The sequence below is a fragment of the Microplitis mediator genome, chromosome 6, assembly GCF_029852145.1.
Source record: "Microplitis mediator isolate UGA2020A chromosome 6, iyMicMedi2.1, whole genome shotgun sequence".
NCBI classification, from domain to species: domain Eukaryota; kingdom Metazoa; phylum Arthropoda; class Insecta; order Hymenoptera; family Braconidae; genus Microplitis; species Microplitis mediator.
In genome coordinates, this window is record NC_079974.1 from 14,193,271 (window position 1) to 14,213,603 (window position 20,333).

Below are 20,333 nucleotides of genomic sequence, written 5' to 3' on the forward strand. Positions count from 1 at the left end.
AAGTGCAAACCATTGTAACAGTTATAGTGTTTAAGTGCTGTAATTGAAAAAGTAAATAAAGAGACAAAAGATCATAATCTTAATTTAGTGAGTTCATTCGAAAATAGCACATAAGATTCTATCCTACTACCCCAGCCGCGCCCATTCAACCAACGTCTTCAGGGAGAGGCCGAGTGAGCTGCAAAGTCCTGGAGGGATACAACCTGCCGTACTAGAAGAAAAACTCATCTAAAGGTAAGTGAGAGACAATTAAAATATTTTCTCTCTATTGATCGATATATAAATGCAACGTGACCAAGCTCGAAGGCGTTTGGGTTCGTACTCTTCGAAAAACCCACAATAAATAATAAATATAGGAAGCGAAAATCTTCCTCGTATTCTTTACTGTTGTCCGCATCCTCCAAATCGCTCGTAAAATTTTTCTATCGCTACCAAAGGGAGAAATCCCGGATAATTAATTTAAATCTAAGCGGCGGACATAACAACTATAAGGAAGTTTTACCAACGGAAAAAAATTTTAAAAATTTTAATCGAAAATTCTGCAAAACTCAAAATCTTATCGTTTTTCGAATTTTCCAAGTTTGTTTTTTGAATATCGCGAAAACTATTAGGGTTACACTGATAGAAGGATTTAGTTGTAGTTAATAAGATTTGGTTGTATTTACGAAATGATTTAGTAACGAACCTTGCAATACTAAAAATTTGGTTACAAGTACCAAATCATATAGTAAAGCTCATTTATTTCCACCAAATAAATATTTAGTAGTATTTAAGAAGCGATTTATTGGGGCATAATACATCATTTATTGGGATTAAAGAACTAATTCTTTTAACTTATTTTAGCGCATAACTTAATTGTTCTACTTAAAATAAATTAAAATGACAATAATAAATAATTTTTAGTAAATATATATATCATTATAAAGAAAATAACATTTTATTATAATTTTTTATTTAAGATAAATAACAAATTTTTAGTTAAATAAGTTTTAATTATACAAATAATACACATAATTGTAACATACATAAATTAAAAATTTTAAATTAAACTCCGTTGAGAAATGACATATAAGCCATTTGGTAGTAAATGAGTATTTAAAGGTTTGATAAATCTCACAAAATCGACCTGAATAAAATAATCTGGGTCATTTTGTTTTGGCAACGTTAATAGATATCCTTTAATATGACTATTGAGCCTAATAGTTACACATTTTTTATAAGGAAAGTATACAGATTTATAGTCAGATAAAATAGTAGTGATAATGCCGAATACAGGGGTATTTTCGGAATCATTAGATTCGTAGAAAGCGTATGATGACCGATATATAATTTTGTTAATTTTAATGGATTCAAAAGTTTTTAAATTATTATTAGTCTGTAACGTAACAGTTGTACTTTTTCCAGGCTCAACAACATTTTTGAACCCTTTATCATGCACTGTTAAAAATAATTTGAAAATTACAATACAAAAGGAATTGAATTTTCATAACTAGATATTTGAATTGTATTTTCAATAAAAAAAAAGCTTTAAAGTTAATATACGTAATTTAATAATCAAGCTGGTATTCAAAATTAAGAAAAAACATATGAATTTTAATAAACGTACTTAAAATTTATACTTGATTTTTAAATTGTCAAAGGAAATATTGAAAATTCTAAAACATATATTGAATTTTAAAAATTCTATTTGAAATTTCATAGTTCTTATTTGAAAATTCAAAAAAAAGTATTTGAAAACCCAAAGTGTTAATTTGAAAATTCAAAAACGTGTATTTTAAATTATATATGAAATTAGTAATGAAATTTCAAGCACAAATGTATGTGTTTATTGCGTTATATACAATCTTTGAAAATTCAAACAATTTTTTTTACAGTGTGTATAAATTTATCACACAAACCTAACTGTTTTTTAGCGAGAGTGTATAATATATTGATACGGTAATTTACAACATGAGCATGATGTTTAGATATCTTATGAAAAGCTTCAGATCGTGAACATGAGTAGAATTTTGGTGGCCCTAGAATCTTTATTATAGTTGGATAGTGTACTAAATTGTGAAATTTAGCTGTTAAATGACCTTTAAACTTTTTCAAATTCAATTTGTGATGATGTTTTATCAATTCACGGAGATAAATTATATCATCATTTGACATAATTGGAGATGTAACTATATTTATTATATCAAACAAGTGAGTGTACAACTGCCACGAAAATCATCTGGCGGAATTAAATCACCTATTAGTATTCCAAAATACGCTACCAAATAAGACATTTCTGCTGCTGTAATAATTATGTGCTCTTTTGTAACATGACTCCCAGTTATTGCTGATATTTTATTCCCACAATCAGCTTCACAGTAATCAAAGAATTTTAATCTATCATTTAAATGACTTAAAGTAAAATATTTATTACTAATGCAATGCTTAATGATTTTTGCCATGTCGTACCGACATATGCCTAAGTATAAATCGTGCATAATATCAATTGTCCAGTTGCAAGTATTATGAAAAAATTTTATTTCATTTAAAACATATGGATTTTTGACACCATTGCAACGTTTCAATAAATCTGTTTCAAAATTGCTTTTATTTCTTAGAATATTTTCATTTTCTAATGTTAATTTTTGGGCTTCACTTTTAGGTGCTTGACAGAATTGACAATAATATTCACTTATAAAACTCTCGTTAAAGCTCAAAAGACTGTTCAACGCCAAGTTATCACCTAAGACACCAATTAAACAAAATAGACGTTATAGTCTGTACCATCGATATTAATTTTGATTCCTTTATCAGCTAAATAATTGAACTCCGTTTTTATTTCTGCAAAACACCTTTCCGCTCCAAATTCTTTATAATCTGAATTATAGAATAATTGAGCTAAGAAAATATTTTCAATTGTTGACGCAAATTGTGGTGGTAACGAAGCTATTAAACAGTATAAACGTCCAACTTTATAAATTCCGGCTGACGTAGACAATGGATTATTTATTTTAAAATCGTCATAGTACAGATATAGAGGTATAACAATTTTTCCTTAAAATATTTCGGAAATATTTCTCCATACTGTACCCTGAAATAAACTTGTGTAAATTCCTTGGCCATTTTTTTTAAATCCACTGTCAATAAAATTAATTATAACCCTGTAAACATGAGGCAACTCCAAAAAAATCTTCAATACACTACGAAGAGAAATCTCTTGTCCGAAGCAAGGTTTCTTAGTCCAAATAACCTCATTTTTTACTGTTTGGTTGTCGCTAATTTCACCAATCTCAAATTGACGTGGAGCAACATAGTATTTAGACTTTTTCAACTGCTGCATGCACCTCCAATTGGAATCAAAATTTTCGAAATAATTTATTTTTAAACAGCGTTCGATAGACTCATGATACTCACAGGGTATAACTTCTTTTACCTTTCTTAATGTATGTTCTAAAATTTTATCTGATAGCAGTTGAAATTCTTGTATAATTTGATGAATCAATGTTTGAGTCATTGTTGGGTTCCCATACATTTTACTCACAAATTTTAGAATTTCTTGTTCAACATTACTCTGAGCATTATCCATTTTTAGTTTTTTATTATCTAATTAAACAAATAAAATGACATATAACAATTAATTACAAACATTTAAACGTATCAAAGCCTTAATAACATTAAAACGTAATAATTATAGAAAATTTTTTTAATTTACTATTTTACTTTGATTAAAACATATTTCATCTGACTGAACAATTAAAATAATATGTGATAAATTATCACTGATAATTTTATTAAATTTTTTGACAATAAAAGTTTACTTCAATTGAATCTTATTTAATTTATTTAGCATATTGAAGATAAATGGTATCTGCACGTCTGCCTTTGTTTTTATTTCATAAAGAGCCCATTGCAGGAAGTACCAGAAGCATTCACTTTCAAATGGATAGGCCAGTTGAAAAATTAAATAAAATTTAAACAATAAATCTAATGCTTCAGTAAATGAGTCGGCTTCATATCGGAAGCTGTCGATTTGAATATAAACTTTACGTAAATCTAATTCATTAGGTCCAACTACAATTAAAAAGGGTTGAAGCGTTGTCTTTGATTTAGCTTTTTGGTTAGTTTTAGCCTCACAAGCTTTTCCAATATCACCAGGAATTTTTACGTGTATGTAAACACTTTCTCTAGAATTCTCAGCTTTCAAGTTCTTCAATTTCTTACGACCTTTAAGAATCACCAGATTTAAGAAAATATCAAGCTGAATAATATATTTACTTAATGATGAAACAATTTTATCACTTTCTTCGAGCAACTTTAACTTATTTTTTTGTTCAAAAGTTAGTTTGTCCGATGAAAAATCCACCAGCTGATTGAACTTTAATAGCCAACGCTCACTTAAATTAATACAATGATCAGGGTATGCCTTTTCAAAATCAGTATTGATCTGTAAATAAAAAATAAACTAAGTCAGTTTTTTTTTAAGTACAGAACGATTTTAATAGTTTCGTCATTAACATACGAATACATTACATGTTGACTCTTTTAAGGTTGGCCAATCATTGAGTATATCTGTAGCACTTAAATACTTGTTAGATATCACTTCCGATCTTCTGAGTTCATAAGATGATGTCCAATGTAACAAAAAGTTCGTCTCGGTGATGCTTCAGCCAGTTTTTACTGGCCACTCCAGGATTATCACTATCACTTGCAATCACATGACTATCATCAGTATTTTTAATGCCTAATACTTTTCGTAGTGTTTTAATTAATGCCAGTGTATTACGGTATTTATCAGTCAGTTTTCATTTTGAGATTTCACTGGCATTACGTAATGAATCTTTTTTTTTAACGGGAGGCACATAAAAAGTTTGAGTGCACTCAGCTGGAAAAAGCTCGACAATTATTCCCGCTAACTCTTCAATATCTTCGTTAGTGAGAGTTATGTTGAGTCTAAGACAATGTACAACGATGATGTCACATAAGACAGATATCCAAGGAGCTTCTAAAGATATATTTTTTTTTCCACTAAAAAACAAAAGTTCTTTTCCAACAGGATGGTTTTGGAGTACTGTAGTCAAATCGAAGTCAAAAAACTTAGACACTCTTTTAATTTTTTTTTTTTTGGAAAATTATCAATTTCAGAGTCAATAATTTAAACTGAACTATGTCCCTGAATGAACTCTATTGGTATTTCACTTATCACTTCAGTTTCTGGGAAATTCAGAACTGGAAGTAATTCCAACTTCATAGAGTCTGTTATCTGTAAAACAAATCAAAGTATAATTTATACATCTGAATGATACTGAAGTTAGCAGACGCCTAATAATTTTTGGATTTCTTTTGAGACGGTAAACCATAAAAAAAAAATATTTGAAAAAATTGCACCTGAAGTTTTTTTAATTTTCTGCATGTGCATATTTTTATTTTATTTTTTTAAATTAAATTGTTGAAAAACAAAAAATTCAAAAATTGTTAAATGTCTGCTAACTTCAGGATCATTACATCTGATTATTATTTTAAATATAACTTTTACAAGAATATAATTGACAATAATGATTCAATAATGATTCAATAGTAATAGAAATTTAAAAATCAGATAATTCAACTGAAAATAATAAAACAATATCAAATAAAAATTCAACCTACGTATACGCTATATTTTTTTTTTTAAACGAAGGCGTAAACCAATACTAGGTATTATTTCTTTTTGGGACTCTTCAGGAACATTATTAATAAATTCACCAAGAGTTTAAAGGTCAGTAATATGATTTACTAAAGATAAAAGGCACAAATAAATACGAAAAGTTAGGATTAATTTAGAAAACAGAGTGTAAATGATTAAGATACTGAAGTCAGCCGACATCTAATAATTTTTGAATTCTTTTAAATACGATAAATTCTATAAAAACAATATTTGAAAATATGGCACCTACAGTCTTTTTAATTTTCTACATGTGCATGTTTTTTTTTTTTTTTTTTAATTAAACTGTTGAAAAGAAAATTTGCAAATTGTCGATTGTCTGCTAACTTCAGGATCATAAATGATTGAATGACATATACGCAGTAAATAAGGTTATTTATTACATTGGAATTAAATAACGGCGAACTTACCACATAAAATAGGGAACAATTCATCCAAATTCCAGGATTTTAAGAGCTCTTCCATACTTTGAAATAATTCAGTTGAAATAATTCAAAATTAATGTTTTTAAAATCACTAAATTGATTTGAAAATCACAACACTAACTGCGATTGAGACGAAATTCACTATACTGTGAAAGCGGTGATATATTCACACACATACGCTACACTGATATTTCCCACAAATACATACGTAGTTTTCAATTCCAAACAAGCCATCTACCGACAAAACTTACCAAAGAAATATTTAGTACCGATTACCAAATATTTAGTTAGTGGAAACAAATATTTATTTTACCATCATAAGATTTAATTGAGATAACAAAATGATTTTTTAAATTATAACAAATTACATTGATGGGCACAAAATATTTTGTTCTCCCAAATAAGTGACTAAAAATTTTGTTACTAAATCCATTTAGTACTCAGTAATAAATCCTTCTATCAGTGTACTAACAGCTTGCGTGACTGTCACGTTTTTATAATTCCAATACGAAAATCTGTTTCATAAGTAAAAAATCTTTTAAAAAAAATATTCAAAGTGATTATTAAGTCTAATTATTTGGCACTCTATGTGTATGAATCTATTTTCTGCATTTCTTAGCCGTTTCAAAAGTGAATTCCCAATCATTCAAATTTTGTAATCTAACTAACCTCAAAAGTGGCCTAAATGCTGCTGACACTGAGGTATGGTCACTAAACCTATGTCTCCCTCAAAGATTAACCAAATTGTAACCGCTATACCAGCAAAAACACTTAATAAAAAAAGAGGAATACCAAAGAAAGGCGCTGACATCAATATTTGCGTGGAAAATAACCTTAATTCGACAGTTACAAGCACCCAACCTACCATCGGCAGGAAAAGGAAACGAATTCAGTGCTCACTGCCGCAAGACAACTGGATTTCTACCTTTTTTAACCCGCCAAAAAAGAGAACAAATAAAACTAATCCGGTCAACGAAATGGAAGACTTAGATCGACGGAACACTCCGAGCGAATTGACCTGGCTAGCCTCGTATCTTGCTACCATGCGAAAAGAAAATAAATCCTTTCACGCAGATACCAGCGATCAGATCAAAGACATGGCCAGAAAGCAAGCGGACGCTATTAAAAAAATCTGTCTATCGGTTGACCCTGCGGGCCAGCCCCAAAACTTCCCGCTGTTTTTGAGCTCCTTGAGCTCGAAAGCATCATTGTAAATACATACTTTCGTATGCCATTGTTTTCGAAAAAAAACCGTTTTTTAGCATTTCTTTCTCCCACGATATCTCGCAGACGAATTAACTGATTTCGATGGTTGAGGTGGCAATCGAGGCGTTTTGTTGGGTTCTAGAGCTGATTAGATTTTGGAATTGTTTGGTAGAGTCGTTTCAAAGATATTCACAAATAACCGTTTTTTAGCATTTCTTCATTCCGCGATATCTCTCGAACAGATTAACCGATTTTGATGGTTGAGGCGGCAATAGACGTATTTTATTGAGTTCTATAGCTGAATAGATTTTGGAATTGTTTAGTTCAGTTGTTTCAAAGATATTCGCAGAAATCTGGTTTTTATCGTTTATTTCTCCCGCGATATTTCTTAGACAAATGACCCGGGCAATTGACCCGTTTTTGTAAATTCTGAAGCTGATCGAATTTTGGAATTGTTTGGTTCAGTTGTTTCAAAGATATTCGCGAAAAACTGTTTTTTACCATTTCTTTCTCCCGAGATAACTATCAAACGAATTATCCGATTGAGATGGCTAAGGCGAAAATCGACGCGTTTCATTGGGTTCTAGAGCTGATTAGATTTTGAAATCGATCGTATAAGTCGTTTCTGAGAAATCAATAAAAAACTAAAAAAAAAAATTTTTTTTCGTAATTCGACGATATTTCCGAGTCTACTTGATCAAATGATCTGAAATTTTCAGAAAAGTTGATGGCCAACAAGTTCTTTCGATTGCCACCTTAACTATCCAAATCGGTTCATTAGTTAAAAAGTTATAAAGAGTTTACATACATACACACACACACACATACATACATACAGACACTCGGACATCATTCTGAAAATAGTCAGAATAGCTTCCTAGGAGCTCAAAACGTCGACATCTGGTGAAATTTCGACTTTCGCAAATCGGGGTGAAAACAATAACTTCCCGAATTTTTCGAAAATCGTCGATTTTCATAGCGGGAAGTTAAAAAATTAATGAGGAGGTAAGTGCAATGAAAGAAAGTTTTACCAAACTAACTGAAGAAATGACCTCATCAAAAACAGGCTTAGCGAAGTAGAATCTGCCCTGGTAGCTGTTCAGAAAAACTCTTCGCAGCTCACCACTGATGAAGTAAGTAAAATCTCTGCTATTTCAATTGAATCAGAGAAATCCATAAACGAGTTAAAAAGGAAGCTTGAAAGACACGAAGAGAATCTCGTAAGAAGTGATGTAATAATCAAAGGTTTACCCGTCTCTGAGGAAAATATCACTGAACAAATTTTAAGCTTCTGTGTAGGCAAACTAAACTTTCAACCGACAATTCTTGAAGCCAGAATGATCAATAAATCTCCTGTAATTGTCTCGATTAAATTCGATACATGGCAGTCGAAAGTTACGATGATGAAGTCAAAACGAGAACTGAAAAAATATCTTGAAGCCAAAAATATATCCATAAACCCTGAACTCACAAGCCTCCAAAGAACTATAGACAAGAAAAACAGGGATTCTGCTGCCTAATGCAAACGCGAAGGAAAGAAGACAGCCATTTTGTTTCAGAAAGTATTAGTTGACGGTCAACTCTGTCAGTGGTCGCCAACAAAAAATAAAGTTTTGCCTTTAACCCAAAAAAAAAAATAATAACAGCTCTATAACCAATGCAAACCCACCCTAGCCTGTAAACAATCTATCATCTATCTTTAATTTCACGGGAAATAGTCAACAAAATAAACATGAATACCTCAAGAAACTGGCCAGTTTTCCTAACACAAGTAAAAGTATCTGTTTCGCAAATGTAAAAGGTTTTAAAAACTTCCAAGATATCTTTAATGGACTTAAAACTGATTTTTACTGTATTACTGAAATCTGGATCACCTCCCCTGTAAATTATGTAACAGCTTTTCTATCCAACACAGATTCCCTCTGGGCGTCTGCCACCAAATCACACTGCACTGGTAGAGGAAGTCCCGACTAGAATTTTTCATAAGGGCCTGACGAGGTCCTTATCGGGTTAACCTTATTTCAAATAAGGTTCCGATCAGGGTATCCTGACGAGGATCCTGATATGGATGTAACGCTTAAGACCCATGAGGTCCTTATCGAAATTGCCTTATCAGGTCCTTACCGGGATATCCTTATCAGGTCCTTACCAGGATTACCTTATTAGTAATTATTTTTAAAAAAATATTAAATTGCAAAAAAAAAAATAAGAGAATTTTAATTCGATCGAGAATGTTATCTATTGTATTGAGATCATTAATTAGAGGAAGTAAACATATTTTTTATTGATGAAAAAATCCCGATAACTGCTGGGCTCGAACCTGCGACCTTTCGATTCAAAGTCCTCGATGCTATCCACTGGGATGACATACACAAGTGATCTTGAAAGTGTAAATATAATATTCATTATGATGTCAAAGAATAACTGATGAAGAAGTAAAAAATCTGTGCTGCAATGATTGACGTGATTTTTATATAATATTCTTTTGTACTTTGTTTAATTTTTAGCCTGTAAATGAAATATTTGAAGGAATGGGATAACTTTTTTTTGAATAAGGATATCCAGATACGGTCCTGATCAGGATCTCGTCGGGTTGACCCGATCGCAAATAACTTTTTTTTTTAATAGAGATATCTAGATACGGTCCTGATCAGGAACTCGTCAGGTTGATCCGATCGCAACAAACTTTTTTTTTTAATAGGGATATCCTGGCGAGGTCCTGATCAGGAACTTGTCAGGTTGACCCGATGGCAAATAACTTTTTGTTAAATAAGGATATCCTGACGAGGTCCTGATCAGGAACTTGTCAGGTTGACCCGATGGCAAATAAATTTTTTTTAAATAAGGATATCCTGACAAGGTCTTGATGAGGAACTCGTCGGGTTGATCCGATGGCGAATAACTTCTTATTTGAATAAGGATATCCTGATGAGGTCCTGACAAGGAACTTGTCAGGTTTGCTCTAATAAGGCAAACCTTATATTAACCTGATAAGGTCCTTATGGTACTTCAGGCAAATCAGGAAGAAATTCTAGTCGGGGTGGAGGTTTAGGTATCATATCTAGAAAATACCAGCTAACTTGTGTTGCCAAAACCGCTAATTGGATTTTGACCAAACTTCATCTTGGTAATGATCTCCATGTGATTCTAGGTACACTTTATTTCAAGCTTGAATGTCATCTTGTAAATAAGCTCAAGGAATTAAAACAACTAATCGAAGATATTCAATTAGTCGAAGAAAGTATCCCTATCATCATCGGAGGTGACACAAATGCACGCATAGATTTCAATAGTTACATTGACCCTGATATTTTGGATGGCACGCACTTATATACTGAGAGGGAAACGACAGACCTTTTTACGAACAGAAATGGCAAAATACTCGGAACTTGCATGAATAAACTGAACTTCATATTACTTAATGGTCGTACCCCAGGTGACATCCCTGCCAAGAAAACCTTCTGCAATAAAAATGGGTCAAGTGTAATTGATCTGGTGTGGGCTAACCACGAAGCACTTCCATTGATAAACAGCCTTACAATATCTCATCTGATACCTTCTTGTCTGATCACTTTCCAATAACCCTAAACCTTTTCAGTCCATTATCGCCGGGACCTACTCGATGCATTATGTCTCCACAACATGACTCAATCTACAAGTGGAACCAAGAAACAGCCTCTTCTTACAAACTCTATCTAGCCGCAACTGAAAATACACTATTAGATCACTCATTTGATTTGGATTTAAAAGCAAAACAATTAATTTCTAGTATTAAGGAAGCTGCCTCCTATGCAAATATGAAAATTAAAAGGAAAATTTTCCAGACTCCATCGAGCAATAAGCCCTGGTTCGATAAAACTTGCCGGAACGCCAAAATAGAAACAAAAGCGGCCTTGAAGGCCAGCTACATGTCCAACTTCCACGAATCCGACAGGCTCAACTACGTTTCAACAAAAACACACTATAAGAACCTGGTTAAACAAAAAAAAGATCACTATGTTGAAGAAACCCAACTGCGATTTGCAAATACAAAAAATCCTAAAGAGTTCTGGCAAACTGTCAGACTCTGCAAGCCGAAGAAATCTTATCACGTCGGACCTGACATTCAAACCTGAAACACTTTCTACAGATCAGTATATTTCAAAATAGTATCTATCCCTCTACCACTCAGTATTCAGCAGTCTCAAGAACTTGACTGTGAGTTTACCTTGCATGAACTTGACCTCTATCTGAAAAACTTAAAACAAAATAAAACGCCAGGACCCGATCAAATTCCCAATGAATTTATATCTAACCTTCCTTTAAACTGGAAACAAAGTGTGTTATCACTATTCAACTGCATACTAGACAAAGAAGAAACTCCGGGAGATTGGACCACCGCAAATCTAAGCATGATTTTCAAAGCAAGAAATCACGCTGACCCAGCCAACTACCGAGGAATTGATCTGGTTAACTGCATAACAAAAGTCTTCACAGAACTACTCAAAAGAAGGCTGGAGTCCTGGGCCGAAAACGCAAGAATTCTCCCTGAATCTCAACTAGGCTTCCAGAGTAAAAGAAGCTGTGCGCAGGCAGCGTTCATACTTCAATCGGCTGTGCATCTACGTCTCCGCCTAGCAGCCAAAGCATATGGACTGATAGTTGACTTTAAAAGAGCCTTTGACTCGATACCCCATCATAGACTTTAGCAAAAATTGTATCACCTTGGAATAAGCACGAAATTAATAAAAGTTCACGTATCTATTTATACGGTGTGATATTTTTCTCAATTTTTCTCTAGACCATTTTATATAGTGGAAACCTAAACATGCAAACCTCTCAATAAGACAATTTATAGATAAATTGAGAAAAATATAGATAGCCCGAACTGGGAATCGAACCCAGACCAATTCGGTAACGCGCCGAGTGCTCTACCAGTTGAGCTATCCGGCCCTATACTATATTCCGTTCAATTTGATCTATAACTTATTGAGCCCCACCGTCCATCGTACGGTAATACACCATTTTATATAGTGGAAACCTAAACATGCAAACCTCTCAATAAGACAATTTATAGATAAATTGAGAAAAATATAGATAGCCCGAACTGGGAATCGAACCCAGACCAATTCGGTAACGCGCCGAGTGCTCTACCAGTTGAGCTATCCGGCCCTATACTATATTCCGTTCAATTTGATCTATAACTTATTGAGCCACACCGTCCATCGTACGGTAATACACCATTTTATATAGTGGAAACCTAAAACATGCAAACCTCTCAATAAGACAATTTATAGATAAATTGAGAAAAATATAGATAGCCCGAACTGGGAATCGAACCCAGACCAATTCGGTAACGCGCCGAGTGCTCTACCAGTTGAGCTATCCGGCCCTATACTATATTCCGTTCAATTTGATCTATAACTTATTGAGCCACACCGTATAAATTGTCTTATTGAGAAGGTTATTTTGCATGTTTGCATGTTTAGGTTTCCACTATATAAAAATGGTGTATTACCGTAAGAAGGACGGTGTGGCTCAATAAGTTATAGATCAAATTGAACGGAATATAGTATAGGGCCGGATAGCTCAACTGGTAGAGCACTCGGCGCGTTACCGAATTGGTCTGGGTTCGATTCCCAGTTCGGGCTATCTATATTTTTCTCAATTTATCTATAAATTGTCTTATTGAGAAGGTTATTTTGCATGTTTGCATGTTTAGGTTTCCACTATATAAAAATGGTGTGATACACACGTATCAGTCTATATGAAGAAGCACATGTCCAAGTAAAATCAGGAAATCAATTCTCAAATAAATTCAGGGTAACTGAAGGCATCCTGCAGGGTGAGAGTCTTTTTTCTCCACTATTTATTTTTTTCATCGCCGACTTAGAAACTTTTCTTCGAAATCAAAATTGCTCAGGAATAAATATTAAAAATCTCATAGACCTGCTCATGCTGATGTATGCGGATGATACCGTGCTACTGGCAAACAGTGCTATAGATCTCGAGAAGCTGCTAAAATATTTGAAACGCTACTGCGATTTAAATGGCTTAGCGGTCAACACTAATAAAACAAAAATAATGATTTTTAGAAGAGCTGGGAAACTGAAGGCAAATTAAATAGAGCGTTTTTTCTGCAAATCAAAAAAAATAGATATCGTTAGCTCCTATAAATATCTCGGAATTCAAATATCTTCTTCTATGCTGGGCTTAAAGGCTACTGAGCACGCAATACAAAAAGCCAAGATGGCAACTGGAGCAGTCTTAGCGATAGAAAGAAACACAAGAAGCAGTGCCTGGAGTCCCAAAGTAAACTTGTTCAATGCTATGGTAACCTCGACACTGTTTTATGCTTTTCCAGTTTGGGGTATCGAGTATGTAGACAAAAGTGAAACAGTCCAAGCCGATCACTTCAGAAGAATCTTGAATCTACCGAGAAGCACGTCCAATCATCTCCTAAGACTTGAACTAGGTCTCCTAAAACTCAGTCTCATCGCTTACAAATTAGCCCTTAAATTCTTGATAAAAATACTGGAGCTAGAAGAACGCTGTCTTGCGAAAACCTGCTTTCTCAGACAGGTCGAACTTTGTGAAGACCCTAAAGGACTGATCAGTGACATCATTATAACTGGGCTGCTTCTCTTAAAGAAATTCTAACTACAATGAATATCTCCCACATTTGGGGTAATTGGGATCCGTCAGTCTGGAAGGCAAATCTTGCCCCGGCCCTCAAATACCTCAAATGTAAACTACGGCTTGAAGGATTAACAGCCTACGAGAAATCATCCACTCACCTCTTCAGGATTCCCAGACCAGCCGAGGACTGCACCGCTCTCCATCTCACTCAAAATCTCACGATCTCACACAAACGTCTACTGACTCAACTGCGACTTGCAAACCAATATATGTGCATTTTTACTACTGGTAAAATAATAACTAAAATCGACCCAAACCATATCTGCAAGCTTTGTGGCTTGAATAATTTTGAATCAGCTGAACACATATTATTTTGGTGCCCCTTCTACGAACAAGGCAGAGCAACTTACTTATCACTCTGGATCAATCAACCTGAAGTCTCCAGCTCGGAAATTTCATCATGGCGCCCGAAAAAACTCGTAGATTAGAGATCACTAGGTGATAGATGAGGACAAGTGTGTATAATGGCGTGTCTGAAATCTTGGTGATTATATTCCTAAGTGGAGGTGGCCCTTATGGGTTGGGAAAGAGCTTGCCCCCCACCACTAAACCTAAGCAAGTAGTTGACCAGAGCTGGGAGTCTGGTACCATGGGGGATCCATTCCAAGCCCCACTTCGACCAGAGTCTCTCTATTTCCTGGGATGGGAGGAGTGTTTGGGTCCAAATGAGGTCGGACTCGTGGTGATTGTTGGTGAAGCATCCACATGCGATGCATGCCTAAAGGATAACCTAATGTGAGCTTATGTTCATATTTCGCTTATATAATATATGGTGGAAATTGATTATATAAATAGGGACCACGCAGCGCGAGTATGCCCAAATGGGTGAGGTATCGGGCTCCCGTCAAACGGAGGTGGGCTTAACGGCCCCGTTACATTAACTAGCTCGGAAATTTATCAAATTCTTGACATCAAACACACTAGAGGCTTAAAAGACATCTATAGTTTCATTCAGAACATCATCACTGAAAGTAACAAATTCTTGGCTGAATCCCAACAGACAGTATATTAAAAGGAACCGATTTACAGAATCTTTATATTATGTATTTCTACGAAGCCCCGCCCCTCTTTGCAGTAGAGAAAATATGTACCCCTTCTATGTGCAATAAGTAAATAATAATAATAATAATAATAATAATAATAATAATAATAATAATAATAATAATAATAATATAATGAGGATATGTGCATCGAAATAGGAAAAAAAATTTTTTTCGTAGTTTTAACTAAACACGAAAAAAATTTGTTTCGTAGTTTTAACTGAAGAACACGAAAAAAAATTTTTTTCACTTGCTATGTATATTAGGGTGGGTTGAAAAAATACTTTTTTTTGTTTTTCTTAGCATGGGGGTAGAATTTGTACCTTATAGAAAAAAAAAAATTTTTAAGTAAAAAAAAATTTTTTTACTTAACATTTTGAGGTCGCCCAATCGTTTTTAAAATAAATAATTGATCAAACGGGGTAGTCCCAACGAAAAAAATTACATGGTGTTCTAGAATCTGTAGGGTGTCCCCTTGAAAGCTAATTGAAAGTCAGGAGTTGAAAAAATTTTTTTCCTATTATTTTTGTAATTTAAGTAAAAAATTCAAAAATGAAAAGCATTTTCTTATGAATTAAAATGAAAGTGAAGTAAAAATAAATCACATTCGAAAATTATTAGATGTTTTCCACAATTTTGGACAAAAAAAAATTTTTTTTTTGTTGGAACTACCCCGTTTAATCAATTATTTATTTAAAAAACGAGTGGGCCACCTCAAAATGTTGAGTAAAAAAATTTTTTTTTTAAGGTACGAATTCTACCCCCATGCTAAGAAAAACAAAAAAAAAGTTTTTTTTCAACCCACCCTAATGTATATGGAAAAACAAAAAATGATTGAGCACTTCGGAAAATTGAAACATCAAGCTGGCTTTAGCGATAATTTTTTATATACCGAAGAGAAACTTTTGAGATGGTGGGACTTGGAAAAAAAAAAATTTTTTTTTAGACCACTCTTATAACCAAACATGATGCTTATATCAGTCGCGTCTGATCAGACCTAATTATATATAGACCTATTCGAATTACATATGGACCTATACAGATGAGATCTAATTATATATAATCCTATATATGATTATATATGGACACGTCTGTAAATCCAGCATTGTCATTTGACGCATATTTGTTAGAATCGCATAATTTTTGTTTATTAATTTAGTGCAAATTTAATGCCGGTGTACGGAATTTAGTGCTTTATTACAATCTGAGAAAATTGATACAATGCTAGCTTCTTATCAAGCTAGCATTGTACCTTAGAAAAAAAACTGATTAACGCTGCATAGAGAACTGGCTCATAGCTGCATAATTAGTGCTCATTAAGTGCTGTCGATCCAGCTCGAGAGTGTGCATTAAAAAAATTTTGAACATATTTTAGATAATTTTTTTAATGCACACTCTCGAGCTGGATCAACAGCACTTAATGGCTTTACAGACGTTATATGGACCTATATAGATGAGATCTAATTATATATAATCATGTATATGATTATATCTAATTATATGTACTCCATACGAAAAATTGTAGCCTCTCATTACCCCTTGTCACCGTCAAGCAGTCAAATTAGATAAATTTTTTTCATTTTTGTTGCGCGAAAAACTCTCCGATCTTCAAGTACATGGAAAATAGATATATGCAATAGGCTGGGTTGAAAAAAAACTTTTTTTTTGTTTTTCTTAGCATGGGGGTAGAATTTGTACCTTATAAAAAAAAAAAATTTTCAAGAAAAAAAAAGTTTTTTTACTCAACATTTTGAGGTGGCCCATTCGTTTTTTAAATAAATAATTGATTAAACGGGGTAGTTCCAACGAAAAAAATGTTTTTGTCCAAAATCGTGGAAAACATCTAATAATTGTCGAATGTGATTTTTTTTTTACTTCACTTTCATTTTAATTCAAAAGAAAATGCTTTTCATTTTTGAATTTTTTACTTAAATTACAAAAATAATAGGAAAAAAATTTTTTCAACTTCTGACTTTCAATTAGCTTTCAAGGGGACACCCTACAGATTCTAGAACACCATGTAATTTTTTTCGTTGGGACTACCCCGTTTGATCAATTATTTATTTTAAAAACGAGTAGGCCACCTCAAAATGTTGAGAAAAAAAATTTTTTTTTTCTTAAAATTTTTTTTTTTTTTTGTAAGGTACAAATTTTACCCCCATGCTAAGAAAAACAAAAAAAAAGTTTTTTTTCAACCCACCCTAATATACAATATAGTGGCCGTACGAAACTAACAAAGTAACATTAAAAACTCACCATTTTGTTTAAGTGGTTATTATTAGAAATGTGGTTGCCATTAATTCTATTTTCACTAACAAGATGTTCAATTATATTGTTATTACTAACACTTGAAGCATGATTTTTACTTGAATTGCGATGCTTAGTGAAATTAGATTTATTGCTTTGTTTGTGAAGAATCATTGCGGCAAACATTTCGTCCGTTTATTAAATTTAATAAATTTTATCAAAAAAAAAATATCAATAAAAACACATGTTTTCTTAGATATAATATATAGGTTTTCTGCAAATAAAAATTGAGATTTAAAAATTAATCCTCTATTATAACTGTTGGAATATGAGGTAATATTTTTCTACGAAAAATCGCATTCAAATATCAAGAAGTTAAAAATATCAAAACAAAGTGTCTGGTGGTTATGCACCATTTATTCCGGCATTCATGTGTTCAATAATGTTCTTCTCATAATAATAAAAAATCATTTTTAATCGATATTGGTTTTTTGCTTCTCTTTATTAGTTTATTTTTATTACACGTGGTTACGATTGAATTTGTTCGACAGTCGCTTTTCTCTCGTCTAAAAATAGTCTTCTGTGTGGCTAACCGTTGAGATCGATAGTCTACTTGTAAACTCGCACGAACAGAGTGAGATTTCAAACCAAGACTCGATAATGAATAAAAGAGAACACGCGAAAACGTAATGAGAATAAGTCAACGACCCAATAAAAAAAAAATTATCAAAATCAATACAAAAGATTTAGATTTATCTTGATGAAATCGTTAGCTTCACTTATAATTAAAATTTCATAATATCACTCTGTAAATCTAGTTGATCGTAGATCTTATTTGAAACATAGTCGTTACTTTTAAGAATTTGAGAAGTGACTGTTATATTGATAGGTAAGAAATAAATCACTTGGATACGAGTGATGTTCATTTCAGAATTATCAATAGATTAAAAGAATAATGGTAGAGAAATCATATCTTTAGTAGACCACGCAAAGAAAAGAAGAGTCATTGTCGAAAAAATGAACGAGTCACCTTCCTTCAAAACATTTCACTCATGCAACAAGTAAAATTTATTTTTATCTTAAGAATAAGGAACTTGAATCCGTCAAAGTGTCGCGCGTTAACTGAAATCACATGAACCAGCATCCCTTGAATTAAACACAACTTTTTCCGAGACTTTCCCCACTCTCTCATTTTTTTCCGGATATTGGTAAAACCAAGCGTCGGCGCATGAAGTCTTTCTTTACCACGAGTTTTGTGTGGAATACCCTCCAGCGATGGATACCTGTAGACAGTTGTAATTTACACAACTTATTTTTTTAACTTTTGCAATTTAATCTATATTATAATCATGAAATTTTTTCTATTGAAATAAAAATAAAATTTGGAAAATCCAAAAGTGCACGACTCGTAATGCTCATATATTATGAAATAATAAATAACAATAAAAAAAATGGCGGGAAGTGCGAATAAATTTAAAATATATACAATTCTCTTTCATTAAAACTTGTCTTGTTTTTTATTATGTTATTATTTTTTTATAATTATAAAAGAACTTATTCAAAATATCTCGATTAATAACAAAAAAAAAATAAACGTAAATAAAAACAAAAATAAAAAAAAATTGAATTGAAAAAAAATTCAGGCCTACCAATTAGCAAAAAAAACAGCTGTTCTAGGACGGTAATGCACAAGCGCCCCTAGCGGAATAAATGTCCGTATAATGTATAGATATATCACCATCCATGTTAGTTTTACACAGATATATAGATATATAGTTATACAGCCTTTTTTATTCTTTTATTAATTGTAATTAAACGACACTGAGTTACCTAGCCATTTGCAATAGGAGACCTACAATTATTTCAAAGAATTTTTTAAAAAAAAATTTGATTCAATTACTGCATTTTTTCGCAAGTTATCGTGTATACGGGTTTCATACTTAACGGACAGGAAATTTTTTAAAACTATTTTTGATGTTTTTTCCGTTTTTATTCAACTAAATAAATTTTTGATAAGTATGGAATTGATCTCCATTAAATTTTCTTCAAAATAGTATGCAAACCATCTTAATTCCGTAAACTAACAAGGGTATAATAATTGATTAGTTACCGAAGTGAGGCGAAAAAAAATTTTTCGATCGTAAAGCACGAACGAGTCGTGCAATAAATAGACTCAGTTAATATGGCAAATAGATAAAGGTTTTAAAGATTTTTATATCATTCATGAATAATTCAACGAATAAAAACCCATAAATATATACATTATGCAGAAAAATGAGTAAGGCAAAATGAGCCAGCTGAAAAAATATTGCCGATAGTGTTATGTTCTTTTCACAACATCTGCTCTGAAACTTCAACTTTCAATGCTTGTTAAGTCAGCCGAAACAATTTAATTTCAGACTAATGCCATGACAACTTTGAACGTATACTTAAATCGCAAATTCAATGAATCCGCGATTTTCTAGCAGCTACCCTAGCGAATTTGTTTCTACCGAAAATTTAAGTTTCTTTTGGGTTCATTTCTGGTATAGTAGAAATTGATAAATATTTCGGTATGTTTTAAGAATTATACCCAATTCATACCCAGATTATACTCAAATTGTCTCATGTTATGGGTATGTTTTTGAATTTTTCATACGCAAATAATACTGAAAAAATATCTATTCCAAGCACGATTTATAGTCAAATTATACCGAAATCAGGGAGGTTAAGGACAATATCTTTCTATATAAGTCTTTACCTGGGAAAAAGGAAAAATGTTTCTTTGAAATTTGAACTAAATAAATTTATTGAATACATAGAAAATTATAAAAATACGATTTCAATTGAGTGTTTAGTATTATAATGCTTTTTAGTAGTAAATAGTTCAAAAATTATTTTTATAATAATTTAATTATTGATTTCCTTGTTTACTTCTATGTTTTTTTTTTTTTTTTTTTACCAAAATAAAAAAAAATTTCAGTGATAAAGCAAATATTTCTGATTATGTTTGATAGACATACAATTATCAGTAATTTATTATTTATTTGATTCTATTGCAATAACAATATAAATAGC

At 32.3% G+C, this 20,333-nt stretch overlaps 1 protein-coding gene and 1 long non-coding RNA gene across 3 annotated transcripts in view; both read right to left on the reverse strand.

Moving 5' to 3' along the window:
• The window catches only part of LOC130670057 (serine/threonine-protein kinase 26), an 87,224-nt gene that overhangs the window by 17,322 nt on the left and 49,569 nt on the right, over window positions 1-20,333 (reverse strand). Inside the window, exon 1 of one of the 2 annotated variants that reach the window (XM_057473232.1) lies at window positions 17,286-17,477. The exons of the other annotated variant lie outside the window; for it this stretch is intronic. Coding sequence (XP_057329215.1) covers window positions 17,286-17,462 — 177 coding nt within the window. The 5' untranslated portion in view covers window positions 17,463-17,477. Of the gene's footprint in view, window positions 1-17,285; window positions 17,478-20,333 lie in introns of those variants that run through there. 2 annotated transcript variants of the gene reach the window in all.
• On the reverse strand, window positions 1,744-6,425 carry LOC130670061 (uncharacterized). The gene is made up of 3 exons (XR_008990303.1): window positions 6,091-6,425; window positions 4,510-5,239; window positions 1,744-4,423 (listed from the first exon to the last, which is right to left on the reverse strand). It is a non-coding gene; the product is annotated as an uncharacterized LOC130670061 (long non-coding RNA).